Source organism: Dendropsophus ebraccatus, chromosome 8, assembly GCF_027789765.1.
Source record: "Dendropsophus ebraccatus isolate aDenEbr1 chromosome 8, aDenEbr1.pat, whole genome shotgun sequence".
Taxonomy (NCBI): Eukaryota; Metazoa; Chordata; class Amphibia; order Anura; family Hylidae; genus Dendropsophus; species Dendropsophus ebraccatus.
Window position 1 is genome coordinate 117,434,672 of NC_091461.1, and position 13,693 is coordinate 117,448,364.

At 43.2% G+C, this 13,693-nt stretch overlaps 1 protein-coding gene across 1 annotated transcript in view; it reads right to left on the reverse strand.

The window, feature by feature from the left end:
* The window catches only part of LOC138800114 (atrial natriuretic peptide receptor 1-like), a 33,709-nt gene that overhangs the window by 13,791 nt on the left and 6,225 nt on the right, over positions 1–13,693 (reverse strand). The window contains exons 3-13 of the mRNA XM_069981923.1: positions 11,989–12,134; positions 11,656–11,725; positions 11,427–11,571; positions 11,238–11,324; positions 10,375–10,515; positions 9,898–10,019; positions 9,024–9,162; positions 8,300–8,348; positions 7,131–7,232; positions 4,970–5,089; positions 2,934–3,027 (exon numbers count right to left, since the gene is read on the reverse strand). Of these exons, the coding sequence (XP_069838024.1) occupies positions 2,934–3,027; positions 4,970–5,089; positions 7,131–7,232; positions 8,300–8,348; positions 9,024–9,162; positions 9,898–10,019; positions 10,375–10,515; positions 11,238–11,324; positions 11,427–11,571; positions 11,656–11,725; positions 11,989–12,134 (1,215 nt within the window). The remainder of the gene's footprint in view (positions 1–2,933; positions 3,028–4,969; positions 5,090–7,130; positions 7,233–8,299; positions 8,349–9,023; positions 9,163–9,897; positions 10,020–10,374; positions 10,516–11,237; positions 11,325–11,426; positions 11,572–11,655; positions 11,726–11,988; positions 12,135–13,693) is intronic.

The window sequence follows — 13,693 nt, forward strand, 5'->3', positions numbered from 1 at the left end:
TCCAAACGTTTATTTACGTTCCACAAGTATTGTGTTGCTTTGCTACTGAAAGTGTTGCACAGAGCGCCGAGGACGGCTTATTTCAAGAGGGGGAGTATGTAACATACCAGTCAGGTATATGCTGTCTGTCTGTTCCTCGGTCCCATGCTCCCTTTAGTGTATTGTAGTGGTAATGTAAAAGTGGTAATTTGGTGTATACCACCTTAAGCTGGTCCCCCAGCATTCCTTGTGAGGTAAGGAGCACTAGCAAGCTAGCTCGATTGGTGCATGTGATGAGGCATGTCATCAATGGGTGGAGCTAATTCTCCTGTACAGGGAATCTTCCAGATCCCTGGTCAGTGGAAGCCTGGCATTACCCAGGGCAGCATCTAAGTGTCTGCACACACACTATGTGAGAAGCTGACTAGACCTAAGTCCAAACCTCTGCACGCTGTGGACCTCTCTTCAGTATCCTGTGTCCGGAGAACCCAGTTGTATTACAGAAGACGTCCGTGCTTCCTGTCACAGGGTCCCCCGGTCCAGTTCCAGGACCTCGCAATTATACTGCAAAAAACCAGGTCTGTCTTCTCTTCCTCACACACCTGCACAGCCGGCATACATGCAGCACAACACACTAAAGACTCTAAAGATGCATTATTGCCCTGGAGCTCCAGAAGCTTGCTAGTCCACTGACTCCCCAAAAGTCTGCCTGTTACTGAACTGTATCCTGTCACTTACAAGTTCCTGCTAGTAAAAGCACTGTTCATTGAAAGGCCTGTGTCTATGGATTACTTATTACCCGGCAACCAGGTTAAGGAACTAGGAACATCATCTACATGATAGTCTGCTTCAGGGGCCAAGGCCTTAACACCCCTTACACTGCTCGGAGTACCACCGTCACCCGCGGCAACCGCAGTAAGGTCACCCCTGGCCACTACAATATTATCTATCCTGTACCATGAACACCATGCTAGTGCTGCCATAGTTACAGTGGGGGGGGGGGCAGGCTTGGTGAACAGCCCCGGGGCCTATGGTAAAGTTAATCTGGCCTTGGGCCCATAGATCCATTGTGTAATAGATCCAGACTGTATATAAGAACAAACAGCTTCTCTACGGATGAGAGATCTCCTGTATGTCTGACATCTCCATATCCGCTTGTTGAGTGAATACAATAACATAGAAGCAGATCAGCCCCATTCATCTCTATGTCCCTATTCAGACTTTCAAGTGAGCCCTCTCACAGTGTCCTAGGCAACACAACCCGAGGACACCTGCCTGCTTTTTGCCATCCATCCCCTGTGACTAAGCTGAGACTTCAATTCATTTCATTATGGACGGCCGCTCAGGAACCAGACGTTCTTAGAGGGATCTTATACTTGTATGTGACATGTTTTACAATAAATCACTGATGGCGTCTATTACCATAGAATATGTGAATTAGGCTGGGTTCACACTGTGTTTTCTGCAGTTAGTTTTTTTTATCTTAAAACGGATGTATTTGTGTGCATCCGTTCTGATCCGTTTTTCTATTGACTTCCATTATAAAAAAAAAAAAAAGCATCAAAAACAGATCAAAATGGATCCTTTTTTTAAAGTAATCGACCATGTTTTGTGTACGCTAAAAGATGGATGCATTTTGATCCGTTTTTTTATGCTTTTTTTTTTTATATAGAAGTCAATGGAAAGACGGATCAAAACGGATGCACACAAATGCATGTTTTTTCATCTGGTTTTTTTTCCATCCATTTTTTGAAAAAAAACCCCAAAAACATGAAACACGGACAGCAAAAAAACGCAGTGTGAACCCAGCCTTATCTGTAATAGTTCTTTGCATACATCCCATTTCCAAACATCTCGAACCCAAATCAGGAACATTTTATATCCTCCACAATTGTCCATTGCTGGGCCCCAGTGTAAAATATGGAAAGACTATGGTTGAGTTCTGAAGCTTTGGACTAAGCCACACCCACATGCAGTAGCCAATCACCATGTGGCTTTTCTGGTAACCAGATGTCTACATGTGGCGGCCATAGTGTGAGAACCTGGACTATGCTTCACTTTGTAGAGTTGAGCAAACTTTGAGGTTGTTCAGGTTTGTCCTAAGGCTGAAGTTGGATGCGGCCCTAGAGAGTTCTGGAAATCATGGACATAGTCATAGGCCATAGGGTGTATCCATGTTTTCCAGGACCTCTTAGTCCTGCATCCAACTTCAGCAGCCACCAGTAATAAAATGTCACACCTTCAACTTCCTCCAACGTACAGAATATACAGATAGATGGCAGTCTTACTACAGGATCAGACTACGCAAGGTTGTTTGTAGTCTGTTACCATGGAGAAATCTATATCACATCAATTTTTACCTTCAAAACAGCATCAATTCTTTTAGGCCCCGTTCCCACTGAGCAAAGCTAGCGGAATTCCGCGACGGAATTGTCCGCCGCGGAATGCCGTTAGCCTCCCGCTCATAATGGGAGTCTATGGGAGGCGCGCGCTGCTGCTCTGTACGCGCTGAAGAATGAACATGTTCATTCTTCAGCGCGGACAGGGCAGGAGCGCGCGCCTCCCATAGAGTCCCATTATGAGCGGGAGGCTAACGGCATTCCGCGGCGGACAATTCCCTCGCGGAATTCCGCTAGCTTTGCTCAGTGGGAACGGAGCCTTAGGGACACAAAGTCAGGGATTTTGTAGGATTATAGTCAAGTGTATAATTAACCAAATACACCTAACAGGGGATAATGATCAATGTTATATGGAGGTTAAAAACACTGTCATTAACTGAAACCATAACAGCTGTGTAGGAGGCTTAAAATTGGGCGAGGAACAGCCAAACTCTGCCACAAGACTGAGATTGTGGAAGACTATTTCAGGTCTTGTTTCGGAGCAGCATCTGGTTTGTGTTTAGCAGAATATCTCATCGCATTCATCTCACTAGTCAGTCTGCTTTTTTTACTTACTATAAAGTAGACGGTCAGTCTTCTGCTTTTCTTGGAGAAGGTCTTGAGTCCTCTCAGCTACAATGGCCTCCAAATGTTTACTGTACTTCTCCATCTGCAATCAAACAAGATGTAGAAGATTTAAAAAAGCATCTGTATTATTCCACCGGTGTAAGGGTCCAAGCGATTCTAACCGATTAAAGGGAACCTGCCACCGCCCGTGCCGGGGTGAAGGCCGCCTGACCCCCTGTTAGAGCCCCAAATACTTACCTCATCTCGACAAGTCCCGCTCCTGGAGCCAGTCCCAGGATGGAGAGATCCTTGTCGGAAGCCCGGCGCCCGCTGCAGAGATAGGTCCGACGCCCATAGACAATGACGGCTCCATTCATTCTCTATAGGCATCGCACTCATCTCTGCACCGCGCACGCCGGGCTTCCGACAAGGATATCTCCGTCCTGGGACTGGCTCCAGGAGCGGGACTTGGCGAGATGGGGTAATTATCAGGTGCTCTAGCAGGGGGTCAGGCGGCCTTCACCCCGGCACGGGGGTTGACAGGTTCCCTTTAATGATAAACAATCGCAAACTAGATAATTTATCGTTAACGTGAAATCGTTTAACATATTACACAGAACGATAGCGTTAGTTCCGATTGTTACTACGACCAGTTACTTCCTCTGATCCCAGGAAATGAACAAACGATATAGAATGATATGGAACGATATGGAGTGCCAGATCGGCAGTCTTTTACTGAGCAGTTAGACAGGCCGACTATCGTTAGCGATGTCCGTGCAGCCCTTGCCTTTAGCATAAAATGATAAAGTAATAACTCACCTTACCACGTTCCCCAGTGTCCTTGGGCCTTCCCCGCTGTCTGCAGATGCAGCTCTGCCTTCTCTGCACTAACAGGCCTCCGGCCACTCAACCTTGTCGAGGACTGTGATTGGCTGAGCGGCCTGTCAGTGCAGACAGCAGGGAAGGCCCGAGGACACCGGGGAACGTGGTAAGGTAAGTAAATACTTCATTACTTTATACTACAACCATCAGCCGTTAGCCGCACATTACTATTACATGTAGTGATGCGCGCTCGACGCCCTATGATTTTAAGTCAGGACCTAAAGAGACGATCAGCCGATGATCGTTTCATCGCCTGATCGATTTCTCTTTTACACTGAGCGATAATCGGGCCAAATCGGCCTGATTCAGCCGATTATCGGTCTGTGTACTGAGCTATTTTTGAACCAATGAAGAATAACACTGATTGATTAGCGATGATTTTGCTGTCAGCACCAAAGAACGATAAACGATTTCTCCCAGTGGGGGTCTCGAGGCCAGTCCAGCTGCTCACCACAGGCACGGTAAGTGTCTACTTTTTATTAATCGCCAGACTTACCCATTAATCAATGACTGCAGAGTCGGCAGCCAATGATTTTAGGTCTGGACCTAAAGGCAACAATCAGCTCTCTATTACAAAGAACGATAATCGGCCAAATCGGGGCCTTAGGGCCCTATTCCACCGGACGATTATCGTTCGCATAATCGTTAACGATTAACAATCTCAAACGACCGCTATTGTGAAAGACCTGAAAACGTTCACTCATTTCCATGGAACGATAATCGTTACTTATGATCGTAATTGCGATAGTTTTTTCTTCGCTGTTTCTTCGCTATTGCGTTTGTATCTACTGCGAATGACTGAACGATGTCTTGAACGATTTGTGAACGTTTTGCGAACGAGCAACAATAAAAATAGGTCCAGTTCTTATAAAACGATCAACGATTTCTCGTTCGGTCGTTAATCGTTAACTGCATTTCAACCGAACGATTATCGTTTAGACTCGAATGATTTAACGATAATCTGAACGATAATCGTCCGGTGGAATAGGGCCCTTAGGCTCCTGACTATGATCGAATGCTGAAACCGTCCATATAAATGCGACATTTACAATGCAGGTAAAGGTTATGCTCTGTGTGCAGGATAAATAATATTTATATAGATATAAACACAGCAACGTCCACCAACAGGGAGATCAGATCGGAGACATAACGGCCAGACTCACCAGGTTCATCATCATGTCCACCGGGCTGACTCGGTGAGGATTCATTTTCTCCAGACTCTTCTTAATCTGCTCGAATGGGGGTCGGAGGATGGGATTATGGGCCCAACACTTCTGTATCAGCTGTTGTAAACAGAGAGCTGGAGGTAATATCTAATGTTCACGTCCACGTTCTCATTTACGGATTTCTGTGCCATCATAGGGCGGAGTGGTGGATCCGTCACTCAATGGACACGAACAGCGACCAATGGGCCTCACTGCTACTATACTTCTGCCATACTTTCACTTTATGCATAAAGCCTTAAAGGGGTACTCCAGCAATTTTTTTTCCTTTTAAATCAACTGGTGTCAGAAAGTTGTATAGATTTGTAATTTACTTTAATTTGAAAATCTACAGTCTTCCCATACTTATCAGCTGCTGTATGTCCTGCAGTAAGTGCTGTATTCTTTCCAGTCTGACACAGTGCTCTCTGCTGCCACCTCTGTCCATGTCTGTCCATGCCCAGAGCAGGAGAGGTTTTCTATAGGTATTTGCTGCTTTGGACAGTTCCTGACATGGACAGAGGTGGCAGCAGAGAGCACTGTGTCAGACTGGAAAGAAGACACCACTTCCTGTAGGGCATACAGCAGCTGATAAGTACTGGAAGTACAATTAGAAGTCAATTACAAATCTATATAACTTTTTGACATCATTTGATTTAAAAGAAACTATTTTTTTGGCCGGAGTACCCCTTTAATACTCTTTGGCGCATCCCACTGGCGGTTGCATTTTTGGATGTAATTATTTTGCAGATAATGAATATCTTTATAATTCCTCTCTCCTGGTGTTTGCTCTTCCTATAAACCATGAGAAGGAGCTTTCTGTGCGTTACTGATAGTTTCTGTAAACTCTGCTCCTATTATTAGGAGAACACGTCGGCTTTGCCAGAGCCATTAATACCCTTTACACGCTGAATCAGTCGCATCTGTCATGTTTTATATTATGTTTTTATTACTTGTTATTGATGTTACTATTTTACCTGTTTGCAGGCTGTATAGTTGATTGGCTGTTTGCCCTTCTTCCCCCTCCCTATAGTGTGCACCATACTTTTGGGGTGCCATCCCACGACCATGTATTTTAGGGATGCCCTGACATCACTTACTTTTTCCGTCTTCTCTAGTAAACAAAGGGGTTAGTGACTCAGGCCGGAGTAATGGCTCCAGTTTACAAATGATTGCGCCAAATATTAGTGAAAGCTAAACATGTCATGCAAGGACATCTGTATGCTGGGGGATGTGCAGTTATTATACGGCTTTAAGGACGGTGGTGTATACTGATAAGAGGGGGTCCCCTAACGATCTTAATCAGCCCCCACTATGGTGGCAGTTTTTGTCACCTAGGACAGAAGGGATTGGTATATGGCACTTGGGCCATCTACCATCCTATTTCTTTGCCATAAAGAATCTAATGTGTATGCCCAGATTTAAAATGGTACTCCGGCAAAAAAAATAATTTTAAATCAACTGCTTTCAGAAAGTTATATAGATTTGTAATTTACACCTCCGGTCTTCCAGTACTTATCAGCTGCTCCATGTCCTGCATGAAGTGGTGTATTCTTTCCAGTCTGACACAGTGCTCTCTGATGCCACCTCTGTACATGTCAGGAACTGTCCAGAACAGGAGATGTTTTCTATGGGGATTTGCTCCTGCTCTGGACAGTTCCTGACATGGACAGAGGTGGCAGCAGAGAGCACTGTGTCAGATTAGAGAGAATACATCACTACCTGCAGGACATACAGCAGCTAATAAGTACTGGAAGACTGGAGATTTTTAAATAGAAGTCTATATAACTTTTTGAAATCAGATTTGTAAGAGAAAGATTTTTTGCAGGAGTGCCCCTTTAATGTCACTTTTGCAATGTTCTAAAAAAAGTAACGTTTTCATCATTCAGGGTATGAGTATTCAGATCCCCACCAATTATTCAATAGAGCTGGAAGAAGCTTGCAACTGTGCACTTCGCTCCCCAGCTCACTGCCATCTCCATCTCACTACTCACTACTCCATCTCACTACTCACTACTCCATCTCACTACTCACTACTCCATCTCACTACTCACTACTAGGAGATGGTCTCCATAGGTTTACAGGCTGCCTCCTATAGAGATGCGCACAGTCTAGTACTAACCTCCGAGTAATCCGCCTGGTTTGGGCAGTCAGAGTCAGATTTGCCGACACTCAGATCAGGTATCTCCGGCCTCCACGTCACATCTTTAAGGTAAAAATCTCCCTGAAAATTTTAAGGGCATGTGTCACCTAGATTTTCTTTTACCGATTAGAGTGAGATACTAAAACTTGTTCTTTTATTCTAATCTGTTTCTATTTTCTGACTTTCATTTTTTTTATTTCACTCTTTGTACATTGTTATGGGGGTGGCCATATTGCCTGGGCTTAACAGCATTTAGTGACATGCTTTACAGCAAGACTCGTGGATATAGACAACAATAGACAGACTCTGTCCCCTTGAGATGAATGTGAAACATTACTGAGCACGCTCTGTGACCTGTGAAGAGGTCATCCCACAGGGAGCTGCTATTGTCGCCTCTATCTACTGTTGTCACATGACGCCGCAATGCTGTACAGATCACTTTACAGCAGCCTTCTCTTATCACCACAGACACAACAGGAAGTCTCATCTTAGTTTTAGGTCCAGTGGTGTGAATAAAAAGTGCAAGATCTTCAGATTAGGCTGGGTTCACACTATCTTCTTGCAAACCCTTTTTTTAATTTGTTTTTGCAAAAAAAAAAAAAAAAGAATGAAAAAACGGATGCACTTTTTTTTAACATACACAAAAACTTAGTCAACCTCATTTTTGTGTCCGTTTAAAAAAAAAAACACAGATCAGTTTTAAACCATTTTTTTTATATAAGTCAATGGAAAAATATGTTAAAAATGGATGCACACAAATGCATACATTTTTCCATCCGTTTTTTTGATCTGTTTTTGGCAAAAACGGATGGAAAAACTGGATTGCAAAAAATGTAGTGTGAACCCAGCCTTATTTCATAATATAGATAGACAAATGAAAAAATTAGAAAAAATTTCACCAAAAATCTTTAAAAAATTTGCATTTATTCACCCACATTAGTGGCGCTGAAATGTTGCATTTACTGCTGGAAGAGTAAATGCACATTTTTCCATTATTTATGGGTGCTGTGTAATATATAGTCAGGATATATATATATATATATATATATATATATATAGTTTTTTTTTATTTTATTTTAATTTTTTTTATATACATTCATTAGATTAAAATATATTCTCTTAATTGAACCTGAAACCAAAACACTTACCGGGAACGTGTCGCAGCGGCTCGCAATTTCAACTAATACAATGGCATAACTGCAAGAAAAACAACAGAATTAGACTTTCTTAAGGAGCAGACAGCATAGATATAGTGATATTATTCAAAACACGTATAAAATTTAAAGGGATCCTGTCACCGCTCCTGACCTGTCTGTGTTAGTAAATCCTTGTATTCCCTAAGAAATAACTATTCTGGATCACCTATCCTTATAGCTGTGTGATGTGCCGCTCCTCCGTTATTCTTACTATAAATCTATGACTCCATAACCAAGTGGGTGTTACCAGCTGGGGGCGTGTCTCTTCACTGTCTAACACTATCCAATCACAGCTAACAGTTCCAGACAGTGTAGGGACACGCCCCCAGCTGGTCACACCCACATGGTTATGGAGTAAGAATAACGGAGGAGCGGCACATCACACAGCTATAAGAATTGGTGATCTAGGATTCTTATTACATGGGCATTGCATGTATTTGCTAAAACAGACAGGTCAGGAGCGGTGACAAATTCCCTTTAAATTATACATGCATTTATCTCACCTTTTTTGCAGTTGTGCCCATGTTTGCATATTTCCCAAATGTTAAGATGTCCAGAAATGCCTCATTCGGCAGCGTATCGATATCTATGATGGAACCAGGGCTTGAGCAGCCCTGCAGTTCCAGACACAGCCCCACTGGTGGCAGCAGAGGGACCATATAAACCTGTATTGTACCTGTATACATCAGCAGCAGGGGTCGGCAGGACAGGGTTGCTGTTGCTCTGGATAACCTCCGGGGCGCAGTAGATAGGCGCCGGCTTTTTCTCGATTAATTCTTTAAACTCATCTCGTCTATAAACCATCAAACCATAATCTGCATAAAAACGGACAGAGTCTGCATCATCAGTCATCCTGTGTATAATACGCTGGTCGTAAAGCAATGTATACAAGCAGATGTATATTTTTTGGGGATTAAAAACACCCAAACTTACATCTATAAGTGGATGACCCTGTTCTCTGTTCCATTAAAGCAACAATCTGTAAGGGACGGCCGTTCTCTATCTGACTATTCACAGGATGTTGCAGACTAGGCGGCCATTTAAAGGGATACTCCAGTTTTCCAGGACTTATCAGCTGCTGTATTTCCTGTAGGAAGTGGTGTATTCTCTCTGACACAGTGCTCTCTGCTGCCACCTCTGTCCATGTCAGGAACTGTCCAGAGCAGCAGCAAATCCCCATAGAAAGCCTTTCCTGCTCTGGACAGTTCCTGACATGGACAGAGGTGGCACTGTGTCAGACACCACTTCCTGCAGGACATACAGCAGCTGATAAGTACTGAAAGACTGGAGATTTTTAAATAGAAATAATTTACAAATCTGTATAACTTTCTGACACCAGTTGTAAATAAGAAAAAAAATAGCCGTAGTGCCCCTTTAACTAATAAATGAGTCTTTTTCCAGAGACAGCGCTGCGCTTGTCCACAGGTTATTCGTGGTATTGAAGCTCAGCCCTATTTACGTCAATGGTCCTGAGCTGCAGTACCAGATTTGGACAGGGGTGGCGCTGTTCCTGCATCGCTGATAACTTCAGTTTACCGCATATCCCCTACCTGAGATCTTGCAGACCCATCGGTCGTCTATGACGCAGTTGCGTGATGTCAGTCTCCCATGGTACATCTTGTGATGGTGCATATAAGCCATTCCTCGGGTTATGTCTGTGGCAAAGGAGAGCCTAGAAATAATTTAAAATATTTTTTTTAAAAAAAACCTTTTACTCCCAAAGTATATGGGTCCAGAGTACATTTTTTTCATCCGTTTTTGCAAAAAAATGTATGAAAAAAACGGATGCAGTTGTGTGCATCTGTTTTGGTCCGTTTTTCCATTGACTTCCATTGTAAAAAAAAACGGATCAAAACGCATCCGTTTAAAAAAATAAAATAAAAAAAACTGATGAAAAAAACGGATTGCAAAAAAAACCTAGTGTGGACCTAGCCTACCTGGAGCATGTACAGCATGTATATACAGCATGTTAGAAGAACACTGAAAGCACAATGTGAACAGAACCAGAGTGAGAAGCCATAACTCACCTGAACCCCCAGTTTAGAGGAACGTCATCATTCACCAGTACGTCGGCCAGACTCCCCTTCGGACAATGTTCTGTGACAATGAAGATGTTTCCTTCCACCGATCCTCCTATGAACTTACATATATTCTGGTGATCCAGCTTCCTATAGGTTCAGAGTAATCACATGATGTGAAAATCGGCCAAGTATTTCCAGTTCTCATTGATTATAGATGGGGATACACAGATCCTTCTGCCAATTCCACCTTCTGTTTCCATCCAGCGCCTCTTAATTATTACAGGTTTACATTGGTTTCTACAGCTCATTTTCAGCTTTACTGTGTAGAATGGGTCAGTGTCAGCGGAGTCATCTCACTGTCATCAGAGGCCATACCAAGTATACACTATGGCTGGCATCAGGCATTGAGAATGAGTTTTAAAGAAAACCAGGTCCCTCTCTCAGAAGCGTTGGGGGCAGACAGACAAAGACTAGATAGGAGGATAGGCCTGTCAATCACCCGCAAGGAGTTAACCATTTAGGTACTGGTAAAACTGACTCTAGAAAATGCACAGGGGTTAACCCAAATTAATTCCACTAGCCCAAGGAAGAATCAACCCATGTTCACACAGAAACGTCCCGGCTGAGTCGCCAATAAGGAAGGACATTGCTGGGGTACTTCCCGGAAAGGCGCAGCACGCGGCTGCTTACAGTCACCAAGTCATTTGTTGTAGGAAACGGCCTATAAATACGCTGTAAATTATTACATATATCATCTGTTATATTTTTTTATACCGCATAAATCTGGATAAATTGACCAAAAATATAATACCAAGAAGAAAACATCCTAGCAGCTTGGATCTCCAAGAAGCGACACAGCCATCACCTACCGCACAAGCTGCACCTCCTTTCTTACGGTTTTAGTAATGGTGAAATTCTTCTTATATATCCTTTTGACGGAAACGATTCGTCCATCGCTGGAAGGCAATAGAATGAAACATGTTGGTACTGCAGGGAGTATAAGGCGGGTTTCTACTCCTATTCTCCAGCATCTTCATCGGAACATGTCATGTACTTACTAGATCCCTGTCTGTAAGGAGTTCTCTGTCGAGGAACCACATATGAAGACCGTGTTGGCCAATAACTCTGCCCGCTGACCTGGAATTAGGTTGTTGTTGTGTCTCAGGCTGATGGTACTACCAAGCTCATTCCAAACTTCATCTCCTATAGGAAAATTATAGAAAAGTATGCAGAGTGGTGTCTATCACCCCATGTAAAAACAAAAACCCCACTGAAAATACAATGTACCGGGTAAGTCCTTTACGGATAGAATCCAACTCTCATCCCAAAGCATCCTCTGCTTCTGATATTGGAACCACTGTGAAAACAAGACAATATCATCAGAGCGTTATATAATATAGAAGAGAAGGAGTAAGCACTGGCTCCTAGGGGGCAGGAGAGGAGGTGTCACAGCAAGACCCGCCCACGAGGAGCCTGTCTCAATTATTTTTTACATTTCAGGATACATAGTTGGTATTTGTGCTTAGTTTTCTGTTTTGCCATAGCCAAATGGCAACTGTATATAGTCATTTACTAGTGTGATGGTGTATCCTGAGTAAAAAAAAAAAAAATCATTCATACCACTATAGTGAAGATGAAGCCGCTGCAGAAAAGAGTCAGGGGGAGGGCAATGGAAATTTTCACTGTGGTTGGCATTGGGCATGGGCCACAATCGGCAGGGCACAGGGCGCAGTTCTCATCTTGACTGCAGACGTCATCCCCACACACTGTGAACAAGAAGAGACTTTAAAGCAGATCTGTCAGCGGGGAATCTGGACAACGTATTACAGCTACAAAACCACAGGAGTAGTGCAAGAATGCACCACATATATAGACTGCTGTATTAAAGGGCAAAAAAAAAAATTTCTTTCAAATGAACTGGTTTCAGAAAGTTATGTAGATTTGTAATTTGCTTCTATTTAAATATCTCCAGTCTTCCAGTACTTATCAGCTGCTGTATGTCCTGCACGAAGTGATGTATTCTTTCCAGTCTTAGGCTATGTTCCCACGACATTTTTTTTTTTGTATTTCTACGGCCGTTGATGCCAATTGCAAAAACGTCCGTAGTTAATACGAGAAAATACATTGGCCGGGTGTCTATGGGATCCCGGCCGGAGCGCCCGCATCAGAACTCTGTGGCCCTGAAGATCATCTGGCCGATACTGCAGTACCGACCGGGATGATCTTTTCAGAGACCGGCCGCTCTGTGACCTGGCCGGGTCACGGAACGGCTGGTCTCTTACGCCATGTGAACATGGCCTTACACAGTGCTCTCTGCTGCCTTCTCTGTACATGTCAGGAACTGTCCAAAGCAGCAGCAAATCCCCATAGAAAACCTCTCCTGCTCTGAACAGTTCCTGACATGGACAGAGGTGGCAGCAGAGAGCACTGTGTCAGACTGGAGAGAATACACCACTTCCTGCAGGACATACAGCAGCCGATAAGTACTGGAACACTGGTGATTTTTTAGTAGAAGTAAATTACAAATCTACTTAACTTTCTGACACCAGTTGATTGGAAAGAAAAATATTTTAATGACGGGACCTGAGGTCAACCTGGAGGAGGACCCTGCCCAAGAGCTCCCAATGATTTCCTATCCGCCTTACCTATGACTACTAAATGGATCGATGCAACTATGACATCCAGACAGAGACAAGGACCTTCTGGAGGAACATTTATTCATCTTCATATTGCTGCCAGTAATGTTGATTGTATTGTGATCATGTTACAGTATTAACAGAGCTAATAATAGTTCACATCCCGGCCGGCACTCAGTCACATAGAGACACCATTACTATCATTGTCTGGGTGTCCGACCGTACTAGACTGACCCTGAAACCAGGCCGTAAGGGGGAGGTTTCTAATTTGAAGTAAATATAGCATTCCTGGTCTATGTTGGAGTCACCAAATGGAACTGATGGGTGAAGCTTAAAGGGGAAGCTTAAAGGGGAGTTTTATCGAACATGATGTAAAGTGAAACTGGCTCTGTTGCCCCTAGCAACCAATCAGATTCCACCTTTCATTCCTCACAGACTCTTTGGAAAATGAAAGGTGGAATCTGATTGGTTGCTAGGGGCAACAGAGCCAGTTTCACTTTACACCATGTGCGATAAATCTCCCCCACTGTGTATATAAAATAAAATAAAGGAAGTAAACTTTCCCTGCACATATATTATATAATACAGGTAAAATGTAACACAAATGTAAAACAATATATATAGAGGACAACTGAAGAGAAAAAATGGAAAAATTTGAAAAAATTAACAAAGTGAAAAAAGTAAAAAAA